Here is a 22,723-nt window from a genome sequence, read left to right as displayed (position 1 = left end):
GGAGGCGAAGTTTGGGCATTTTGCGTTTTGGTGTGGCGAATAGATCTATGTCTGTTAAAACCCCACATCTGAAAGAACAGGAGGAGAACTTGGGGGTGAAGTTCCCACTTGTGGACCTGTAGTCTCTGTCTGCTGAGGAGATCTGCAATTTGATTGTTTACTCCTGGGAGGTGTTCCACTAGGAAATAGATTTTGTGATGAATGGCCCATCTCCAAATGTCCTGTGCAAGGTGTGACAGTTGGAGAGCGTGTCCCTCCTTGTTTCTGAATATAATACATTGCGGTCATGTTGTCTGCACGTATCTGGACAGCTTTGCCTACCAGGAGAATTTAGAAGGCTTTGAGCGCTAGAAAGATTGCTAGCAGCTCTAGACAAATTTATGTGGAGTTGCTTTTCCTTTTGACTCCATAATCCCTGAATTGTGTGTTTGGAGAGGAGCTCCCCATCCATTGAGCGAGGAGTCTGTGGAACTGGGTCGATGAAAGGCCGCCTTTTGAAAGGTTCTGTGGATTCCACCACTGCAGAGAGCGATGAGTGCGGGCGTCCACCAACATTAGATCTGTCAATAGACCCGGAGACTGATTCCACTGGCGTGCTAAACATTCTTAAAGCGGACACAGCTGAAGTCTTGCATAAGGAACTATCATGATGCCATCATTCCTAGTAGTTGCATAAATACCTGAGTTGGTAGTGAGTGATCGGGTTAAAATTTAGAAATTAGAGCCTGAATATTGTTAATTCTGACCGTATTGGGACAGACTAGAGCGTTTTGAGAATCTACAGTGGCCCTCAAGTACTTTTGTGTATTGGAGGGTTGAAGATGGGACTTTGACAGGTTGACTGTAAATCCGAGGTGGTGTAGTAAGTCTACTGTTGTTGGAGTGTGCTATAGGCACTTTGTGAGAGAGTTGGCTTTGATGAGCCAGTCGTCTAAATATGGGAAGATGTGAACATGTCTTTGCAGATGTGCAGCACCTACTGCCAAACATTTGGTAAATACTCTGGGAGAAGTAGTAACTCCGAATGGGAGATTTTTGAATTGATAATGTTGTTCGGCTATTACAAACCTGAAGTATTTGCGATTTGTGGGATGTATTGGAATAAGGAAGTAGGCATCCTTTAAGTCCAGAGTGGACATAAAGTCGCCCTGTTGTAACAGAGGAAGTAACTGTTGGAGAGTGACCATATAGAAGTGATCTGATTGAATGCATAGGTTTAATTCTCTGAGGTCTAATATAGGCCTGAGAGAACCATCCATTTTGGGAATTAGAAAATAGAGAGAGTATACCCCAGTCCCCTGATATTAAAGTGGGACTGGTCCTATAACTCCTTCTTCCAGAAGAGATTGGACCTCTTGTTCGAGAAGGTATAGATGTTCTGGAGATAGTTTGTGTGTTCGTGGTGGAATGTTTGGAGGGTTGCTGGTAAACTTCAGGCAGTAACCAGATTGGATAATTTGTAAAACCCATTTGTCTGGTGTGATTAAATTCCAGACTGGGAGAAATTGAGTGAGACATCCCCCGACAGGTATTGAATGATCGGGAGGAAGGGGAAACAAGTCACTGCTTATTCGCGGCTGGGGAAGTACAGGGTGTATTACCTCCCCCTCTTCCTTTGCCATGGTTTCCACGAAATCCACCTTGAAAATAACCTCTGGTAGAGGGCGACTGACTATTGCCTCTATATGAGGTGAAGGACTCATTAGTAGACATGGATTTTGAGTTTTCCCTGTAAACGGATCAGCGAAATGAGCCAAGGTTAGATGGTGTTTGTAGCGCTCCCATAGACTTGGCTACCTCAGTTTCCTTCATTTTCTCTAATGAAGTGTCCACTGCAGGACCAAATAAATAATCTTTATTAAAAGGTGAATTTAAAAAAGATGCTTGAACCTCCAGCTTAAAAAAATGATATTCTAAGCCATGCGTGACGTCTGAGAAGGATGCTGGTGTTAATAGCACGTGAAGCTGTATCTGCTGCGTCTAGAGCACACCTGATTGAAGCATTGGAAAAAAGCTTTCCTTCCTGGATGAGGTCATGAGCCTTGGATCTATGCTCATCAGGCAGGTATTGCATCAGTTGCTCTAGCTCATCATAATGAGCTCTGTCATACCTTGCTAAGAGTGCTTGCGTATTAGCTATGCGCCAATGATTGGCTGCTTGCACTGCTACTCTTTTGCCTGAGGCATCTATTAACTTGGACTCTTTATCGGGAGGCGGAACATCGCCTGTTGACTGGGAATTAGCTTGCTCACAAGCATTTGATACCACCAACGGATCTAGTGGGACCTGACCCCAAATGAAAATTGGGTCTGTAAGTGCTGCTTTGCATTTCTTATCCACTCTAGGTGTGAATACCCTAGCGCGCACTGGATCTTTGAATACCTCATCTGCATGTTTTAACATACATATGAGCATTGGGAGTGTGTGTGTTGACCTTTGTGATGCACTTAGTATCTCAAATCGGAAATATTCCTCAAGAGGCTCCTTATGGAGTTGCACTCCATGATACTGTGCAGCTCTATTAAGCAACTCAGTAAACCCCACAGTATCATCTGGAGGAGAAGGCCTAGATGGGTATAGGTCTGGATCATTGTCATTATTAGGATCAGTGTTATAGTCGACCCAGGGGTCTGGAGCAACATCTTCTGGCACATGTGTCCTAATCTAGATCCCCATCCCCCGCAACCTGCTGATTTGGAGATTGTGTCTGAGGGAAATTTGGGGGTGTTATGAGAAGGTTAGGATCAATAGGTCGAGGAGGTGAGGAATGTAAAAGTAGTGAAGGAGATGTATTCGTTCCCATATTCTTTTTCTTTAAAGAGATATGGTAAGACTCCTCAAATTCTGGCTTTGTTTTCTTTGCACAAAGGTGTCCAGTTGTAGGGCCGATAACCAGTTCCTTTTGTTTGGGGCCTGTGTTAATAGCCGGAACTTCCAAACAAGGCTCCTTGGATGCAGGAGGAGAGGTTTTGTTCTTTGGGGTCAGAATTTGACGCCAGTGATTTCGGAGCCGGTGATTTCGGAGCCGAAGCCTTTAACAGGTGAAGTGGCTTGTCTTTCAGTGCCGAAGTCTTGGGTTCAGTCCCCGAAGGTCAACTCGATCCCGAGCCGCAAGGCTTTGTAACTTGTTTCAGTGGCAGAAGGCAGGTCTTTCGAAACCTTATCTCGGTGCCGACCTTGACCCGAAGGCAGAGGAGGGACCGGAGCCTTTTTAAAGGGTAGTTTTTAGAGCAGAGGAGTATCTTTACTCATGGTACGCTGACCGGGTGTGATGTCTTCCTCGATGTCGGAGTCTTCCTCAGACACAAATTTTCTCTTCCTCAGCTTCCTGTGCTTCTGTTGGTCGACATCTTCTTCGTATAGGTCTGGAGCGGAGTCTTTGTAGTCCTTGTGTTGCTACATCTCGTGACATCGAGCCCGACATCACGGAGCATCGTTTTCGATCGGCAGGCTTCGCAGTTGTCTTGTTCGGGTGATAAACACGAATTGCACACATCGTGGAGATCGGTGTGGGGGGGGACTTAGAGTGGCACCCTGGGCAGAATCGGAATGGGGTCTGTTCCATCAACTGCAAACTCTGCACGAGACTTTCTGATCTAAGTTTTTCGAAATGGAAATGATATGCGAAGGCAGGAATACGCGATCCAAGAAACAATAATGTCAAGGGCAGTGGATTGCGCACCGAAGGGAACCAGAGAACTGTGTCGAACCGGAGTGCAGCAATTCACGTTCGAACTTGATGACGGAAAAAAACAATCTAACAATGGAGTCTATGCCCATGCGCACTATCACTGAAAGGAGTCGCCACCTACCTTGTGACTGGAAAACACTTCTTCGAACAAAAACAAAGGTCAAACGTCAAGATCCAACACTAGATGACAGACTTAAGCACAGCATATGATCTACCTTTTTCCACACCAAGGTGGCTACCATCTACAATGACTTATTAAACACTTTGGGATCCCCCACCTTGGATCTTCAGCAGGTGCCGCCCACATGTAGGTGGACTAATTTTAACCAGCAGGGAGGTTCTGACTCTATTAGGCTCCATAAAGTCTGGTGCTCCGATCCATGTCCCCCTCATATCATCCACTTGGTGGCGGACAGGATAGTGCCATGTCTTACGATCCTAATTAATCAGGTCCTAGCAGTAGGTACCTATCCAGTCACCTGGAAATCAGCATGTGTTAGACCCCTTCCTAAGAAGGCCTCACTGGACCCCTCTGAACTCAAAAATTATCGCCCCATCTCTGGCCTCCCTTTGATGGCTAAAGTCATTGAGAAGGCCATTAACCAAAGTCTGATGAGGTATCTGGACAAGAATGCCCTGTTGGACAGCTTCCAGCACGGCTTCCGGCCCAGGCACTCTACGGAGTCTGCCCTAATAACGGCAGCCGAGGGGATTCGGAAGACAGTAGACGAAGGGGGGCGAGCTATTCTCATCCTCCTGGATCTGTCTGCTGCGTTCGATACCGTGAACCATAAGGTGCCGATTCAGCGTCTTAGGGAGGTCGGGATTGTAGGCAGAGCCTTGACTCTGCTTTCTTCCTTTTTGGAAGACAGAAAGCAATGTTTAAATTGGGCCGGTCTACATTCTGACAGTTTTGCTCTGCCTTGCGGTGTCCCCCAAGGCTCGGCTCTTTCCCTGACCCTTTTCAACATCTATGTTAGACCTCTGGCGAGTCTGGTCAGGAAACATGGCTTTATGCTGGTATCTTATGCTGATGACTCACAGCTTGTGATATCTGCTGTTGAGCATCCTGATCGAATTGCGGCCAAATTCCACGCTTGCCTCTCTGATGTGATGAAGTGGATGCATCTTAGCTTCTTAAAAATCAATACTGAAAAGACGGAAGTGATGGGATTTGGGAAAGGTCCTTCAGTCTGGAATTCCCTCTGGTGGCCATTGACGGCAGGGCAATGCCCCCTCCCGGTCACTAAGGTCAGGAACTTGGGGGTGGTGTTTGACCAAAAGCTAAATATGTCAGCTCAGGTCAACAGCCTAACATCTTCCTGTTTCTTTCTGCTTAAAACTTAGCGGAAGATTCTTCCATACATACCATCGTCGTTACAAAAGACTGTGATGGCCGCACTTTTCATGTCTAGATTGGACTATTGCAACGCCATGTTTCTGGGCACTGACAAATTTCAGGTCAGAAAGCTCCAATCCCTGCAGAATGCCGCGGTTCGGGTAATTCTCAACTTACCAAGGGGCTGCTCCACCTCAGCGGGAAGGAATTCCCTCCACTGGCTCCCGGTTCAACAAAGGATCGAAATCAAAGCACTCTGCCTGGTGCATCGGGCTCGTTTTGGCGGGGGCACGAATGATGGGACCGATGGGTTTCCACCGTACATTCCGCCCCGTGCTTTGCGGTCGGCCAATCTTGGCCTTATCCTTATTCCCAGATACAAACTTGCTAGATGGGGCGGCCGCTCCTTCGCCATCTGTGCAGCCAGGCTGTGGAACCAACTGCCTGTGGAGTTGCGACTCCAACCTGGCTATGCCCTCTTCAGAAAAAAGCTCAAACATCACCTATTCCAGGCCCAACTTTAATTCACTTTCCTGCATATCTCACACACCATAGCGCCAAGACGCCATTTGGTATTCGAGCACTTTACAAGCCTTTTTATACTTCTACTTACAGCTCATATGCCTCGAACACAGTGTTATCAGTTTTAGGGTAGATATGCGGTAGTGGGTGTTGTGGTTCGGGGGGTAGACTTAGGGGTCCCCCAGGGTCAAGGATGCACTCCTGTTACACCCTCAGCGGCACTAGGGCAGCCGGGTGCAGAGTGCTGAGGCCCAATGTTATCTAATGGGGGATAGGGGGCCTCCGGTTGGTGGCGGCGGACGAGCAGGCCACATGGTTGTGGAAGCAAAGCTCCTGGACTTTAGCTCAGGGCAAACATGGAAACAAAGTAGCACCAAACGTCGGGCACCCGGTTTGCAGAGGGGAACCTCCGGTTTGCAAAGGCACTGCAGGCTTGGGGACGAAGGTCTTCTAGGTGCGACCACCACTTCAAGAGGTAAGTTGGGGTTTGGTTAGGCACCGCCGGTTTGATCACTCAAGGCTGCAGGCTTTGGTTTGAGGCAGGTCAGGGGATGCCGGATCTCGGGTCAGGACCGCTGGGGAGACCAGATCGTGGTGTTTGCCCGCTCGGGCCGTGGACGGCGGGTGCAGAGTGGTGTGGATTCGTTGTGTCCTGCCACAGGTTGGAGATGAACAAATCCAGTGTTCACGGTAGACACAGTCTTTGTTCTGGAAGGTAGGCAGGTCCTCAGGGGTTTGAGGTTGGTGGCTGCAGGACACCAAGATTTCCCAGGAGCAGGTTCGAAGGGGAGACAGGCCGGTAGCGCTGGGGCAAGTCAGTGGTCATCGGTAAGAAACTGGCTCTATATATACTACACCAAAATGAGGTATAGTGTCCAAGTGTCCCCAGAAGTAGGCAGAGGTTAAAGTTAGATAGAACCTTACTCTCTAATAGTAGTAGCTTGGTCGAGCATAAAGGCAGTATCAGAGGACAGTGTTAAGCATTTGATGTACACACTCAGTCAGCAAATGAATTCACACACTCAAGAACTGAACTCTAGGCCAATTGTGTTTGTATAAAAATATACTGTTTATTTTTAGAACCAAGCAAGCCTGGTACAGGTAAGCATTAAATACTATTCAGAAATAAGTTACTGGATATAAAACAGCTTGAAAAGGCAATAGAAATTGTACTTTGTTTAATTTACAGGGAAGCAGTATTATGCAACACTTAGCAAATATAGTACATTGAAATGAATAGGCTTTTTCAGTAAATTGCAGGTCATTTACTTTTTACGTTACTTTTCTGACTCAGGGCTGGATACCTAGATTCAACACTGGGACATTTCCTGGAAATAGGTAAGTAATTACGTTTTGGTTATTTGTGTGATTTTTAAAGAATATTTTTAGGTTTCAAAACTCCACACTTAGAAACGTTTGAGAAAAAGTGTCAATGTTATCCTATGGGAGGAAAACAGGTTAACTGTTCACAGGTAAGTAAACGGCTGTGGGAGTTAAGGTTCTGGGGTTAGACTCAGGGGTCCCCCAGGGTCAGTGATGCACTGTTGTTGCACCCTCAGCGGCACTAGGGCGGCCGGTTGCAGAGTGTTGAGGCCCAATGTTATCCAATGGGGGATAGGGGGCCTCCGGTTGGTGGCTGCTGGCAAGCAGGCACGAGGTTGTGGGAGCAAAGCTCCTACGGTTTAGCTCAGGTCAAGTTGGGGACCAAAGTAGCACCAATGGTGCACTCTCAGCGGCACTAGGGCAGCCGGGTGCAGGGTGCTGTTTTAAGGTTGGGTGCCCTGTTTTCTATGGAGAACCTCCAGTACAAAGAAAAACAGCAGACTCGGGATGAGGATCTTCTGGGTGAGACCACCACTTCGAGGAGTAAGTAGGATGTCGTGGGTTGGTTAGGCAGCATTGGTTTGGGCACACAAGGCCGTGGGGCGTCGGGTGCAGGGGTGCCTTTGCACATCGGATTTTCTTACCCACTCTGGTCGCGTTAGGTGAGGTCCTCTGGATTGAGGCTGCAGGCATCATCTGGAGGCTTGAGGCGGGTCGAGGGGTCTCGGGTCAGTATCGCCGGGGAGACCTCCTTGTGGTGTTTTTCCACTCGAGCTCGGGCCGGATTCGGCGGGTGCAGAGTGGGCTGGATTCGAGGTCTCTGGCTGGCACCAGAAGCTGCAGTTTAAACACGTCCGGTGTTCACGGGAGAAACAGTCTGGGAAGTGAAGGCAGGCAGGTCCTCCGGGGATTGTGAGGTTGCTGGCTGCTGGACACGCTGGGATTTCGCAGGAGCAGGTTCAAGGGTACACAGGCCTGTAGGGCTGGGGCCAAGTCAGTGGGCGTTGTCCTCTTGTTAGCTCTGCACGGCTCTTCGTCCTTCTTTTCTTCTTGTAGGTAGGATCTCCCTTCTTGGTTCAGGGCTGCCCCCTAAATACTGTATTTAGGGGGGCGTTTTAGGCGTCTTGAGGTCAGTAGTCAATGGGATACTTATCTTAGGGTGACGACACCCTTGGTGTGCACACCCCACGTGGGGGAGCGAGCACAATCTCTAATCCTGATTGGGGAGTGCCTGCCATCTGCAAGATGGCGAGCACCGGAGAGTGGGCTTCACCTCGCCTCCCCCACTTGCGGGTGGAGTTGGAAGAGGTGGGCACACCTCCTGGGCTGGCTAGTTTTTCCAGCCTGTCTTCCCGCCAAAAGGGAGGGGAGACAGGAAGGGGGCCTGCTCCTGATAGCAGGAGAAGCTGGGGGTCGCATTACAAAGGCTGCCAGGCCTTTGCAGCTCCTCTGCCACAGATGGCTCTTCCTGGCCTGGGGGAGGTGTAAAAATCTCCGCCCAGGAAAGGCTTTGTTTCTGGGCTCAGGGAGCGTTCTCTCCCACCCTAGGGGTCCAGAAACCTGTCTCGTGGTGGCAGGCTGGTGTGTACCAGTCAGGGAACCCACCAGAGACTAGTCATTTTTCAGGGGGCATCTCTGAGATGCCCTCTGTGTGCATTTTATTAAATCACACACTGGCATCAGTGTGGGTTTAATGGGCTGAGAAGTTTGATACCAAACTTCTCAGTTTTCAGTGTAGCCATTATGGTGCTGTGGAGGTCATAATGACAAGCTCCCAGCACCATATACTCTTAATCTTAATGGCAGCCCTGCAATTACAATGCCCAAGAATGGACTTAGACACTGTAGGGGTACAGGGCTCCTGCACCTGTACCCTCACCACTGGCATAGGGCACCCAGCTAGAGGGGTGACTGATCTATGCCAGGGCAGTGGGTTGTAGGCATGGCACACAGGGAGGTATGAGTACTTTATTTGTGCGGTTAATCAAAAACGTTACAAAACGCTTCATTAAAAAAAAAAAAAAAAACGGAAGAAAACCACTTTTAGAAATATAAAACAATAAATATTTGTTTGAAAGTTATTAAAATTCTCCATTAGTTTTAGTTTATGAAATTAGTCATTTAAAAAAGGCCTATTATGGGCAAAGCAGGTCAAAAGTTCAGTATCGTCCAAGGCTTCACAACCCAGGCCTGGATTTCTAACGAACTAAAGAGGGTGCTCCTGACTCGGCGTGTGGAGAGTTGCCCTTCAATAGTGTGCGGGTGTGGTACACAAATTTCCAGAAGCTCACCATGTGCTTTACAATGTCCAAAGTATAGAGCTGTTGGACTGCCTCTTTTGCTGTACGGGTGCCCAATTGAAGGAGGATCGGTCTAAGATAGATTCTACGAGCTGGCTGAAGGGCTGGACAACAAAATAGAATGTGGGCGAGGGATTCTTGTTTGTAATTGCAGAGGCGGCACTCCCCGATACTTGGCCTTGTGTTCGCGGTTGGATATAGTTCTGTTAGAGGAAGGGGGTGTAATCTGGCAGCTAAAATCCTGTAGGGCTTGCCTCCCCACGGACTGCCTAAGGTGAGGTTTCTGACTGGACCGTGTGTGTGGGAGACTTTGGGTCTCGTGAAAGCCTCTTGCTGCCAGGGATTCCATATCCAAAGTACGAGAGCGTAGCCGCAGTTGTTTTTTTATTGTTGCCTTGATGGTAGCATAGTTGGTTAAACTGGGGTCCCAATTCTCTGTGGCAAGCTGCAGAATATCTTTGGCTAAAGTAAGACAGGCGGACCATGGGTTGCTGGTTTGTAGGAAAATTGAGTTTTAAACAGCCTTCATAGAGCTTGTGGGGGCTGCCTTTAAGAAAAAGTATTTTGCGCGAGTCGCCAGCTCTTCTAATTTTTGTTGGTTGAGGTCATATTCCATATGGATTAAGGTGTTCCTGGTGCAAGCTGGTAGACGGAATATCTTTTTGTAGGCGGTGCAATGTATTTTTCCAGGTCTTGCGCAAATTCCCTGGGAATGCCTGATGCCCGTAATTGAGGGAAGAGTTTGGCCCTCAGGACTCTTTGTATGGCCGTTGTTGTTGGGCTATTCAGAGTCACGTTTAATTTGCAAAGCGCGTAGGTGGCCATTTTCCCCTTCTGCAGCAGTTTGTGGAGGTGCACCCATGGGCGGCCCGATTCGCTGATCCAAACCCCCAGGTAATTGTAGAATTGGACGCAGTCCAGAGTCAGCGTGCCCAACCGCCACTTTGCCACCTTTTTTTCGGATAGTGGCCGAAAATTACTATTTTGGACTTGGTTGAGTTAGCGACCAGCTTGTTCTGAGCGTTGTATACCGAAAGCGCTTTTTGAAGACCTATTTTAGTATGGTTGAGGAGAACCAGATCATTGGCATACTGCAACAGCTGGATCTTTGTGAAGCCGAATCTGGGTGTGGCTAATGAGGCTCCATACAGTGCCCGGCCCATATCCCCAGTATACAGATTGAAGAGCATCGGGCCAGGACACATCCCTGCTTTAGCCCCCGGTCCGTGGTGATTTTCTCTGTAGAGGACTGATTGGTGAGTTTGACCCTTACCCAAGTACACAAGTATAGTGATTTAATGGCTTGTAATAAGGGTGGGCTAATGTTCCAGCATGCCAGTTTCTGCCAAAGGATGGCTCGGTCTACACTAGCGAAGGCTGCGGAGTAGTCGAAGCAGGCAAAAAGTGGCGGGGTGCAATGGGACACACTTGAAGGGCTAGATATGCCAGGGCAACAAAGTTATCCACGGTTTAGCCCCCTGGTCTAAACCCGGTCTGATAAAAGGGCAGGAGACCTTCCGCCTTGACCCAGTCCACTAATTCCGCCAAAAGTGAGCTTGCATAGGCCTTGCCCTTGATGTCCAGGAGGGCGATCATTCGGTAGTTCCCAGGGTCAGTGTTTGGCCCTTTTTTAGGTCTCGCGACCTGCGTTGCACTGCGCAACAGTGCTCACGCAGGCAAGAGTCCTTTTGTCCGGGGTTCATAAATGGACCCTGGAATCGCACACTCTTGTGCGTGTGTTTTCTGTTTTGGGGTCTGTAATTGGGCCTTGAGTGCGTGTTTTGTTTCAACAGAGCACGCAATAGGCCAAAGGCGGGCGCATTCCTCCGCCCACGGCCTATTGGTGTCTGTTAGGCGCACCAAAGCCCATATTTTTTCAATTATCGTGCCCAGACAAGGGCACGATAATTGAAAACATATGCCTCGCAGTGGCATTGTGCACGTAACCACACGCTCTATGCCACCCGGTCAGACTTTTGAAAGACCACTCACTAAATGTCTCGCCAGAGCGACGCAAGCGCTGGCTTAGGCGAGACCTAAAAACCAAAGCGCTCTATTAGGGGTAGTGTGGGCGAGCAACCTTGGGCCTAACAGAGGAGTGCAAGACATTTATTGCACAACACTGACCAATAATGGACACAGAACTCAAAACAAAAGGTCCACAACAATTTTGGAAAAGGAATATGGTACTTACCAGTATGCATCTGTTCTTGACATGTAGAGCTGCAGATATACACACTTTTGCATAGATCGCCATCTGATGTTGGGCCCGGATGTTTGCAGTTTGTTTTTCCTCTTGGAAAGCCTTTGGAAGTCACAAGGTCGGTGACTCCTCCTTTGGATCGTATTGCGCATGGGCTTCTGCTCCATCCTCAGATTGTTTTTCGCCAGCAGGGAAAGATGGAGCGTAGTAACAGTGAAGAAACCCATGTGTGTATCTAAATAAGATAAACTGGAACAGATACAGGTAGCCGGGGAGGCGGGTGGGCGTGTGTAGATCTGCAGCTCTACATGCCAAGAACAGATGCATACTGGTAAGTAGCATATTCCGTTCGAGGCATATGAGCTGCAGATTACACACTTTTGCATAGACTATATAGCAGTTCCCAACCTTAGCGGCGACCACCGGTATCTGTTGCAGTGGTTTGAAATAATGTTTTGAGTACAGCCTGGCCCAGACTAGCTCGTTGCTTAGTTTGCACATCTACACAATAGTGTTTAGTGAAAGTGTGCGGTGTTGACCATGTAGCTGCTTTGCAGTTATCATCTAATGGGATGTTCCCTAAAAATGCCATGGAAGCCCCTATCTTTCGTGCAGAATAGGCTTTAGGGGGAACGGATAGCGTTAGTTTTGCCTTGTGGTAGCAAATCTGAATGCGTTTTACAATCCACCTAGCTATCCCTAATTTTGAGATGGGGTTGCCCTTGTGTGGTGGAGAGAAAGAGACAAACAGTTGTTTGGTCTTGCGGAAAGGTTGTGTTCTCTCGATGTAGTAGAGTAAGGCTTGTTTGACATCCAGCGTGTGCAGAGCCCTTTCTGCAACGGTCTGTGGTTGCGAGAAATATACTGGTAGTTCTACAGATTGGTTTAAGCGAAAAGGGGAAATGACTTTAGGTAGGAATTTTGGATTGGTACGGAGAACAACTTTGTTATGGTGCATTTGAAGAAAAGGTTCTTGTATGTAAATGTAAATGTACAGATATTTATATAGCGCAAATCACCAACCGGTCTCCGAGCGCTTGCTTAGGGAACCCGTCCTGGTATTCCCCTGTGAGATAACCCAGCAGGGCATCCACAAGGTGAAAGCCAGGCATCCCGCCACGAGGGGCCATTGTGGAGATTAAGCAAGCTATTGCCCAGAGTCACAGAGTGTGAACCATGAATCGAGTATGCACTGGAGCGAGAATTATCGAGTCCATGGACAATTTATGGACTCAAGACCCAGCCGAGCCGGGAATTGAACCCTGGTCCCGGACTGACCTCTGCTTCCAGGTCTGCCTACTCTAACCAGTGAGCCACACTTCTCTGGTAAGTGCTTGTATTTCACTGACCCTTCTAAGGGAAGTGATGGCTACAAGGAAAGCTGTTTTCCATGTTAGGAATTGTAGTTCGCATTTGTGTAAAGGTTCGAAGGGATGCCCCATTAGCCTCGTGAGAACAATATTTAAGTTCCACACAGGTGAGGGTGGTAGTCTGTGGGGAATTATTCTTTTTAGGCCTTACATGAAGGCTTTAATGGCAGGTACTCTAAAGAGTGAAAGAGGTTTCCTGTTTTGTAAGTAAGCTGCAATTGCTGCGAGTTGTAGTCGAATGGACGTATAGGCTAGATTACACCTTTGTAGGTGGAGTAAGTAGCCTATGGTGTGTTGAATGGACACGTCCAGGGGATCGATGTTGTTGTTATGGCAATAAACAACAAATCGTTTCCACTTGGCAGCGTAGCACGCTCTAGTGGTAGGTCGTCTAGCTTCTCTGATGACGTTCATATAGTCAGGGGGAAGGTTTAGGTACCCAAATTCTAGGATTTCAGGAGCCAGATCGCAAGGTTGAGCTGAGTCCGGGTGTCTGATCTCTCCATGGTTCTGGGTTAGGAGGCATGGTGAGAGGTGTAGTTTTTGGTGTGGTACTACAGAGTTCCAGCAGCGTGGTGTACCACGGTTGTCTGGCCCACGTTGGAGCTACTAGGATTAGTGTGAGGGAGTAGTGTTGTAGTTTGCGCACCACTAATGGAATGAGTGGGAGAGGCGGAAAAGCGTACGCAAATTTGCTAGACCAGTTCATCCATATCGCATTTCCTTTGGACAATGGGTGTGGGTATCTGGCGGCGCAGCTTGGGCATTTTGTGTTTTCGTGGGTGGCAAAGAGGTCTATTTGTGGATACCCCCACATTTGAAAGAACGGATGAAGAACCTGTGGGTGAAGTTCCCACTCGTGGATTTGTTGTGTTTGTCTGCTGAGCAGATGTGCCACGGTGTTTGACTCCTGGGACATGTTGAGCTAAGAGAAAGATTTTGTGGGGAATTGCCCATCTCCATATGCTCTGTGCTAATTGAGATAGCTGTGGAGAGTGTGGGCCGCCTTGTTTCTGTATATAATACATGGCCGTCATGTTGTGCGAATGAAGACTGCCTTGCCTGAAATCGGTGTTTGAAAAGATTTTAGGGCTAAAAAGATTGCTAGTAACTCCAGATGGTTGATATGGAGTAACTTTTGTTGAGGCGTCCATGTGCCCTGCACGGTGAGGTGTAATAGGTGAGCTCCCCAGCCGGAGAGCGACGCGTCCGTTGTTAGTATTATCTGGGGAACCGGGTCCAGGAACGGTTGACCTTTGGAAAGGTTTGTGGTGTTCCACCACTGCAGAGAGCGATGGGTGCGACCGTCTACCAACACCAGATCTGTCAGTTGACCTTGGGCCTGGTTCCATTGGTGCGCTAAGCACTCTTGGAGAGGACACATCTGGAGTCTTGCGTGGGGCACTATGAAAATGCAAGAGGCCATCATCCCTATTAGTTGCATGAACACTCGTGCTGGAAGGGAGTGTTGAGGTATGAATTTTTGTCGCAAAGCCTGAATGCTTGCAACCCTGGCCGGATTGGGGTAGGCTATCGCTTTTGAGGTGTCTATGGTGGCACCGAGGTATTGTTTTATGTGGGATGGTTGTAGCTGGGACCTTTGGTGGTTCACCGTGAAGCCTAGTTGGTGAAGTAGTTTGATTGTGGTGGCAGTGTGTCGTACACACTGATTGTATGAAGTGGCTTTTATGAGCCAATCGTCTAGGTATGGGAAGACGTGAAGGTGCTGACTTCTCAAGTGTGCCGCCACCACCGCCAGGCACTTGGTGAATACCCGTGGTGCTGTTGTGACTCCGAATGGGAGCACTTTGAATTGGTAGTGTTGTCCGTCCACTACAAATCTGAGGTACTTTCTGTGAGCATTGTGCACTGGAATGTGGAAGTATGCTTCTTTCAAGTCCCGTGTGGTGAGGAAGTCGTTTTGGGAGAGGAGCGGAAGTACCAGCTGAAGCGTTACCATGTGAAAATGGTCTGAGTGTATGTATGTGTTTAGGGGCCGGAGATCTAGGATAGGTCGTAGAGTCTCGTCCCTTTTTGGTATGAGAAAATATAGGGAGTAGACCCCCATATTTTGTTGATTGACAGGAACGTGTTCTATTGCCTGTTTTTGTAGGAGGGAGATTACCTCCTGCTTTAGTAATTTTGAATGTTCTTGTGACATTGGGCGTTGCCTGGGTGGAATGTTTGGGGGGGGGGGGGGTAGATGTTAGTTCTAGGCAGTAGCCTGACCGAATTATTTGGGTCACCCATTTGTCTGAGGTGATGGTCGCCCAGACATGAAGGAAATTTTGGAGTCTGCCCCCGACCGGAGTGGAATGGTCTGGAGAGAGCGGGGGGGGGGGGGGTTTGGAGTCATTGGGTAGGAGGTGTGGCAGAGCAGGCATTGTTTGTTTTGCCTCTGCCCTTGTTGTTGTTACCCCTGTAGCCGCCTCTTTGGTAACCTTTTGTAAAGGTGGTCTGAGTAGGGGATTTGTATGATGTGGACGCTGTGTCTGAGGAGTAGCCTCTGGATGTACTCCGAAAGGAGGAGCGGCGAAAGGAGCGTCTGGGCGGGTGAGACTGTAAGGCCCCCATGGATTTTGCGGTATCCGTGTCCTTTTTCATCTTCTCTAAGGCCTCATCCACCTTTGGCCCGAATAGATGTTCCTGGTCAAAGGGATGGTTAAGGATGGAGGCTTGTACTTCTGGTTTAAAACCAGATACCCTTAGCCAAGCATGGCGACGGAGAAGGACGCTGGTGTTGATGGCCCTGGAGGCTGTGTCTGCTGCATCTAGGGCGCAACGTATGGAGGTATTCGTTATTGTTTTACCCTCTTGAATTAATTTGTTGGCCCTAGCTTGATATTTTTCAGGAAGATGGTGCATTATGCTTTCTAATTCGTCATAATGAGCCCTGTCATATCTGGCCAGTAGTGCCTGAGTGTTTGCTATACGCCATATGTTGGCCGCCTGGGATGCTGTGCGTTTGCCTGACGCATCTAGTAGTTTTGATTCTTTGTCAGGTGGCGGTGCATCACCTGACGCTTGTGAATTTGCCTTTTAACGCGCGGTAGATACTACTAAGGAGTCTAGTGGCGCTGGTCCCCTGATGTAGGAGGGATCTGAGGGAGCAGGTTTGTATTTTTTTTCAATACGTGGGTTAATGACCCTGGCTTTAACTGGGTCCTTAAAAACTTCTGCCGCATGCTTTACCACCCCTTTGAGCATGGGCAGTATGGAGGTTGACCTATGTGAGTTATCAAATGTGTCTAGGAGGAAATCTTCCTCCACGGGGTCGGTATGCAAGTCCACCCGGTGATAATGTGCCGCCCTTTGCAAAAGATGGTTGAACCCTAATGAATCTTCTGGTGGAGATGGTCTAGAAGGGTAAAGATCGTCTTGTGGGACGTTGGGGATATCTGGAATATTGTAATCGTCCCATGGGTCTAGGGATCCTGTAGGGGTGGGGTCCTGTGGCACATCCCCTGTATCATGATATGGGTCCCCGTGTTCATCATCGTCTGGAGACTGGGTCGGAGAACGATGAGGTGGGGGTGGAGAGGGCGGAGGGGGTGGAGGTGGGGCAGGAGGAGGAGGTGGAGGGGGAAGGGAAGGTATTCCGAACGGAGAGGTAGCAGAGTCCTTCCTCTTTGGAGGTGGAGGCAGAGCAGGCTTCTCCAAATGTCTCTTTTTGGTAGAGTGTCAAATGTCCAGTTTTTGGATCCTTGGTGAGAGTTTTTTGCAATGGATCCGGTGTAAATAGCTCTGGTGACGTTATTTGGTCCGTCGGCGCCGAAGGCGTCGGGGCCGATGTCTTTTTAGGTTTTTCTGTGCCGGTTTGTTGCTTAGAACCCAGCTTGGGACCCTCCGGTCTCTTGGTCGGCGCCGAAATGCGCTTCGGCTTGGAAGTGTCGGTGGCCTTGTGTGGTTTGGTCTGTACCGAAGATGGCGTCGGTACCGAAGAACTGGGTTTCGACCCCGAGGGCTTCGGTGCAGAGCTCGGTATCGAGGTGGAGGCCGGTTTCTTCTTCGGTGCCGAAGTGTGTTTCTCGGCACGGCTGGTAGGCTGGCTCGAGCCCGAGCCGCCGGAAGGCTTACTTGACTTTTTCACCGGGCACGAAGGTGGGGTGTGTGAAGCAGTGTCTCTGGTCTTGCTTAGGCCCGGAGGCGAAGGAGTGACCGAAGCCTTTTTGGGTGTCAGCGCGGGTGTTGGGGGGGGGGGGGGGGCGGGGGGGGGGGGGTTGGGGGTAGATTGGTACTCACGACCCTCTGCGCCGGAGTGATGTTTTCCACATCTGACTCGTCGGCCTCGGAAGCACCGACGAGGTCCTCTTCGGTGCGATGATGTTCCGGATCGTCGATGTAGTCTCCGAAGATGTCGACTGGAATGGACGTCGAGGAGTGTGCCATGTTCCTTATGGCTCTTTGGTCCCAATAGTCTTTTTGGATCGGAAAGACTTACAGGCTGGACAGTCTCGAGCCTCGTGTTCAGGGGAGATGCAGAGGTTGCATACCTCACATAAAGGGAACTTTTTAAATGGAGTTCTTTCCATGGGCCGGGACCGGAGCTTGGGTAGGCCCGAAGGCCGCCGTCGACGACTGGAACCAAAGGTTTGTGCCGATAAGGCGCGTTGATTGAAGAGATCGCGATCGAAACAATACCGCGAATTGGGGTGAGGATTGCGCGTCGATCATCGAACTGGAAGCTGTTTGGAACCAGAGCGCGAAGATTACATCCGAGCCCGATGACGGAAAAAAACAATCTGAGGATGGAGCCGAAGCCCATGCGCAATACGATCCAAAGGAGGAGTCACCGACCTCGTGACTTCCAAAGACTTTCCAAGAGGAAAAACAAACTGCAAACATCCGGGCCCAACACCAGATGGCGATCTATGCAAAAGTGTGTAATCTGCAGCTCATATGCCTCGAACATACAGTTTGTTTTTACTTTAAGACCAAGATCTTCGCAATAAGATAGGTACGAATTTAAAAAGGAAATATATATATTTTTTTTTTAAATCGATACTTCTAACAATTTCAGAGCAGTTCGATGTTATCCTATGGAGAAAAACAATGATGGGGTTAGACGAGTAAGTACCACACTTCCAGTTCCAGTCTTCGGGACCCAACATCAGCAAGGAGAAAGTGTCAAGTGAGCACCAAAACTGCACCACCAGCGGCACAAGGGGAGTGCAGGGGTCATAATCAGAATTCCGCCCAATGTGTTTCAATAGAGACTGGGGGTGCTCAAAGCCACACTGCTTGCAGGTAAGTAAATCGGATGCAGGGGTCAAGTATTGGGAGTTGGGTCAAGCAGAAGGGGGTGGCCACAAAGCAGCATCAACAAACCACCAGTTGCACCGGGGCAGAAAGGTGCAAATTCAGCAGCTGCCGCCCAATGCATTTCTGATCGGAACATGCTGCAGGCGTCACACCGGAGGTTCCAGGAGGGAGACCAACAACTGTAGAGGTAAGTAGAGATGTAGTGGTCATAGGGACAGTCAATTAAGCAGGGATTCAGTTGCAGGGGTGCCTTTCAACGTCTGAGTCTTCTTACCGGATCTAGTCGCCGACAGGTGAAGCCTCTGGATTCACCCTGTAGGCGTGGTGGAGGGGTCAGCCAACGTTGGACTCTAGGTCAGGATTGCTGGGGAGACTTCACTGGACAGGTGAGCCACTCAGACCGTGGGAATCGGGTGCAGAGTGGGCAGGAGTGCTGGTTCCAGCTGGATCCGGAGTCCTTGTAGTTGGGTTCTTCTGGACAGGGCAGTCTTCCTCTGGATTATAAAAGTCGCTTCCCACAAGACAGGCGTTGTCTTCTTTGCAGGGAGTTTAAAGCTGGAGACCCCATTATGCCACCCTACTTTGGGAGGGGAGAATAGGCCTAGCACTGAGTAGCATTTCTATGTTGTGTGTGCCCCAGAAAGATTAAGCTTAGGCCGCTGTTTAAAAACAAAACGATCACAGGTGAGTGGAGAGGAGGCACTTTTCTTGATGAAGCACAACTTATGCCCAATGAAAACATGTACTTCTAACTGAGCAAATGCCCCTCTCTAGTAATGCTCACTTAAACTATGTGGCCACAGCTGTGTTGTCAAGCCAGACTATAAACAATACCTTAAGTTCAGTTTATCTGTAAACCTGTCCTTTTACTTACTATATGGCATTGATGCACTGCTTGCAATTGAAGAAGCATCACTGCAGGTGGAAGCTGGGGAAGGAGGAGGGCCCATCTCAGTTTTCACAGATTCTTGCTTGCTCTCTGGCCTAAACAATAAGAAAATTAATTGAATTAGAATAATGAGCTATACAAACAGTAGAGACGTAGCATATTGAGATGTCAACATAAAAAAAAAACTACTTATCAATCCTTTAACAATTACATAAGTTTGGGTATCCAATTTTGAGAGAAACATTGATCAAAACATACAATGCACCAATGACAAGCACGTTGTCTCTAAGAAGGTAGTCTGGTAGGCCAGGTATGTGCCTCATTGACACTTTAATATACCAAAAACTTATCAGTGCAACACATGCACAGTAATTGCCATGCTAGGCATGAAAAATTTGTGGAACTGCAGCAACGGTGGAAAAATCATATTCCAGAGCCAACTGCATCTACATTGTTTTACACTGTAGAGCAGTCTTTTCTAAGGTAAAGAAAGGAAAGTTAAAATTAAGCACTGGCAAAGCCAACAGGCCTCAACTACCAATGGTACAGACCAACATTTTGGCTTAATGTATTTTGCATATTCTGTCCACTTTGATAAAAAGAAAATAAATGCTCGTTTGGCAATACGATAGGCATTGGCCAAAACAAACTGCCACAGCGTAAAGACAATCACAGCAATGTCATAAGGCAAGATTTCATATGCTTAATAAGGCAGGAGCCTTTTTTTCTTTTGTATTGAACATTACATTTTAAAAACAGACTGCAATCTTGGAAATGTAAAAAACGTGTGAAAGTGTATCAAAGATACAGGAGCGGCACAGTAGCAAACTTAAGCTGATAGGTACTTAAAAAAAAAAAAGAAAAGGGATGAAAGGAAAACTTTAACTGCTACAATCTTTGTTTATAAAAAAAAAAACAGTGGAGTCATGAGGAAGCTTTTGGTAATCTTTGGATTAGAGCAACGCTGTCAGAAAATCAGGTATATTTCATGTGAATTAAGATTAAGAAACTGGTGCCATACAAAGTTTTAATATATTTAGATTATCAAATTTTCATTTTTGGCTCTTTATAATCCTCGCTGCAAAATCTATCACTATACAACTCACTGACTGAGTAAGTAACTTCGAAATCGTTGAAAGTGTTGACATCTTTGTTCTGACGTTAATGGCTTTAAAACAACAGGAAAACATGGTGTCATTAACTGGACAAACATCTGAAGGATTGGAGTTTTCTTCTGTGGACTGATTTATGTTCTGTAGATACTGAAAACGGTAACACTTACTGATTTGTGAATGCTCTGGTTTACATTCAAATTTTACAGTGAATGAATGCAACACCGTATTTCGTTAGCTAGAACAGGAGATGATCAACTGATAGGAGGCTATTTGGTTCAAACCTCCATTAGGCAGTCAATGAGTCATAAGTTACATCATCTCAGTTTCTAGGCAGATCATATATACTTAAGGGAATAGCTTCGTCATTTTGCCTAGTTTGTGCTGCTTCAATTCAATCAAAGTACAAGGTTGGGCCTCATTGACATCTACATGGATCCATAAAACATTTATGGGGCCTTTAATGCAAATAAACACCCCAGAGACAGCAGTTCTAGCGAGATCACAATTTAAAGTCAAAAACACTGCCCGGGTCAGGAGCCCACTGGCTAATGGGCTTTGAAGTGTATGTTGTGCCTACACTAGTGAAAACACATAACTAGGCTGGTGCTTACAGAGTTAAAGGCTTCTACCACTGGCCATCAAAATTGAACTGCTCCTTTGCCAGCCACTCTCCCATTTCTCAGAGTCCAGAGGCCATAAGTGTGAGTAAATGCCATCTTTCTTGCATGGTATGCCCCACGTTTTGCTGAATTGCTGAATGTACTTTGACTGAGTGAGCCCTGGACTCCTGCTAATCAGGTGCCCAGAGCCTATGTTCCTTCCCTAAAAACCTCAAACCCAAATTGGCAAACCCTGGCCACATGTCAGCCCCTGGTAAATGGTACCCTAGGTACCCAGGGCCTTGTGGCCAGAGAAGGCCTCTAAGGGCTGCAGCACTCATTGTGCCACCCTTAGAGGCCCTGCACCCTAACACACACACACTGCCCTTGCAGGCTGAGTGTCTGGATACAAGACAAAACAAAGAGTCGACATAGCACACATCCTCGTGTGCCATGCCCACCACCTACACTGCCCTGGCATACATCAGCTACCCCTCTAGCTGGGTGCCCTATGCCAGTGGTGTGGACACAGGAGCATGAGCTCTGTGCCCCTACAGGACCCAGGTCCACTCCGGGGCACTGCAAGTGCAGTGCTGCCATTTAAGAGTACATGGTGCTGAGAGCTCATCATACACGAACTCCACAGCACCATAAAGGCAACACTGAAGACTGAGAAGTTTGGTAATAAAACTTCAGCACATTAAACCCGCACTGATGCCAGTGTGGGATTCAAAGTACCAAGCACCACAGAGGGCATCTTCGAGATGCCCCCTGAAACCTAACCTACAATCCACGTCTGGTCTGGGAGGCTGCCACACTGCAGACATGTTGCTGGACCCCTGGCTAGGAGAGCCCCTGCTCTCCTGGGCCTGCAACAATGCACATCCTTGGCGAGGTGCTAGGTTTCCTCCCCCAGGATGGAAGGGGGAAGTTTCAAAGGCATGCCGCCTCTGTGAGCTTCCCCAGGCCAGTTGCAGTCCCCACTCTGGCAGGAAGTCTGGCCGGAAATCCCAAATAAGGACAGGGGATGTGCCAGCCTGCCAACCCCACCCCTCATGTGGGGGAGGCGAGGTGAAGCACATCTCCGGGCGCTCGCCATCTTGAAGATGGGAGGCCCTGCCCGATCAAGACTAGGCTACTAACCCCCCCCCCCCACAGAAGACTGGCAGAAAAGGGGGTGTACCTACCCCAGGACAGGGACCCATTGGTCTCTGCCCTTTACCTACCTGTAACGCTCCTAAACCTAGTATTTAGGGGCACCCTGAACCTTCCTTCCTCAGATTTCAGATTCAAAAATACAAAGAAGAGCAAGAAGAAAGAAGACCTGCCGTGCAGCTGCTGAGAAGAGGAAGACACCAACTGCTTTGGCCCCAGCCCTACCGGCCTGTCGACCCGCGAACCTGCTCCTGCTACATCCCGGCACATCTTGTGGCAAGCAACCTCACAAACCCCGGAGGACCTGGCTACCTTTTGGCTCTAAGCACCTGGGACTTCCATGAGCAGAGGCTCTGCTCAAAATCAGCTTCTAATCCCAGGCATCAGCCCGAAACCGCGAACCCTGCCTACTCTGCACCCGCCACGCATGGCCTGTGCCGGAGTGAACAAAGACCACGAGGACAACCTCCCGGTGACTGTGACCCAGAGTCCGGCACCCAAGGACTTCCCTCGACGCTCCTGACGACGCCTGCAGCCTCAGAACCAGGCACCCCCCTAACCGCGATCAACAGAGAGCAAGATTTCCCAACACCAAAAGGCACCCCTGCACCCGTCAGCCCCCTGTGCCCAACTCCTAGGTACCTACCTATCCTCCAACTACCCAACTTACCTCTCGAAGTGGTGGTGGCACCTAAAGAATCTTCGTCCCCGAGCTTCCAGCCTTTTTTCAACCAGGAGCTTTCCTATTGAAATCAATTGAGCGCCCTAAGGCTCAAAAGCAGCCTGCACCCAGCCGCCCGAGTGGCCCTGCCAGAGTAACCTCTACACCTATCTACTTCCCCATTTGCCCTGAGCAAGTGACCAGGAGCCCAGCTCCCACAGCCGCATGGCCTGCTAGTCAGCAGCCACCAACCAAGCCCCCCCTGCCTCCCATAGGATAACATTGGGCCAAAC

The 22,723-nt window shown here is 48.7% G+C and overlaps 1 protein-coding gene across 15 annotated transcripts in view; it reads right to left on the bottom strand.

Moving 5' to 3' along the window:
* UBR5 (ubiquitin protein ligase E3 component n-recognin 5) overlaps positions 1-22,723 on the bottom strand; it is a 2,036,132-nt gene that overhangs the window by 1,531,883 nt on the left and 481,526 nt on the right. For all 15 annotated transcript variants that reach the window (XM_085605144.1, XM_085605147.1, XM_085605145.1 and 12 more), the window contains one exon: positions 18,886-18,995. In XM_085605144.1, the coding sequence (XP_085461270.1) occupies positions 18,886-18,995 (110 nt within the window). The remainder of the gene's footprint in view (positions 1-18,885; positions 18,996-22,723) is intronic.

Source organism: Triturus cristatus, chromosome 5_1 (genome assembly GCF_964204655.1).
Source record: "Triturus cristatus chromosome 5_1, aTriCri1.1, whole genome shotgun sequence".
Classification (NCBI taxonomy): domain Eukaryota; kingdom Metazoa; phylum Chordata; class Amphibia; order Caudata; family Salamandridae; genus Triturus; species Triturus cristatus.
Note: the sequence above shows the minus strand (reverse complement) of the source record. Positions and strands in the feature narration are given on the sequence as shown.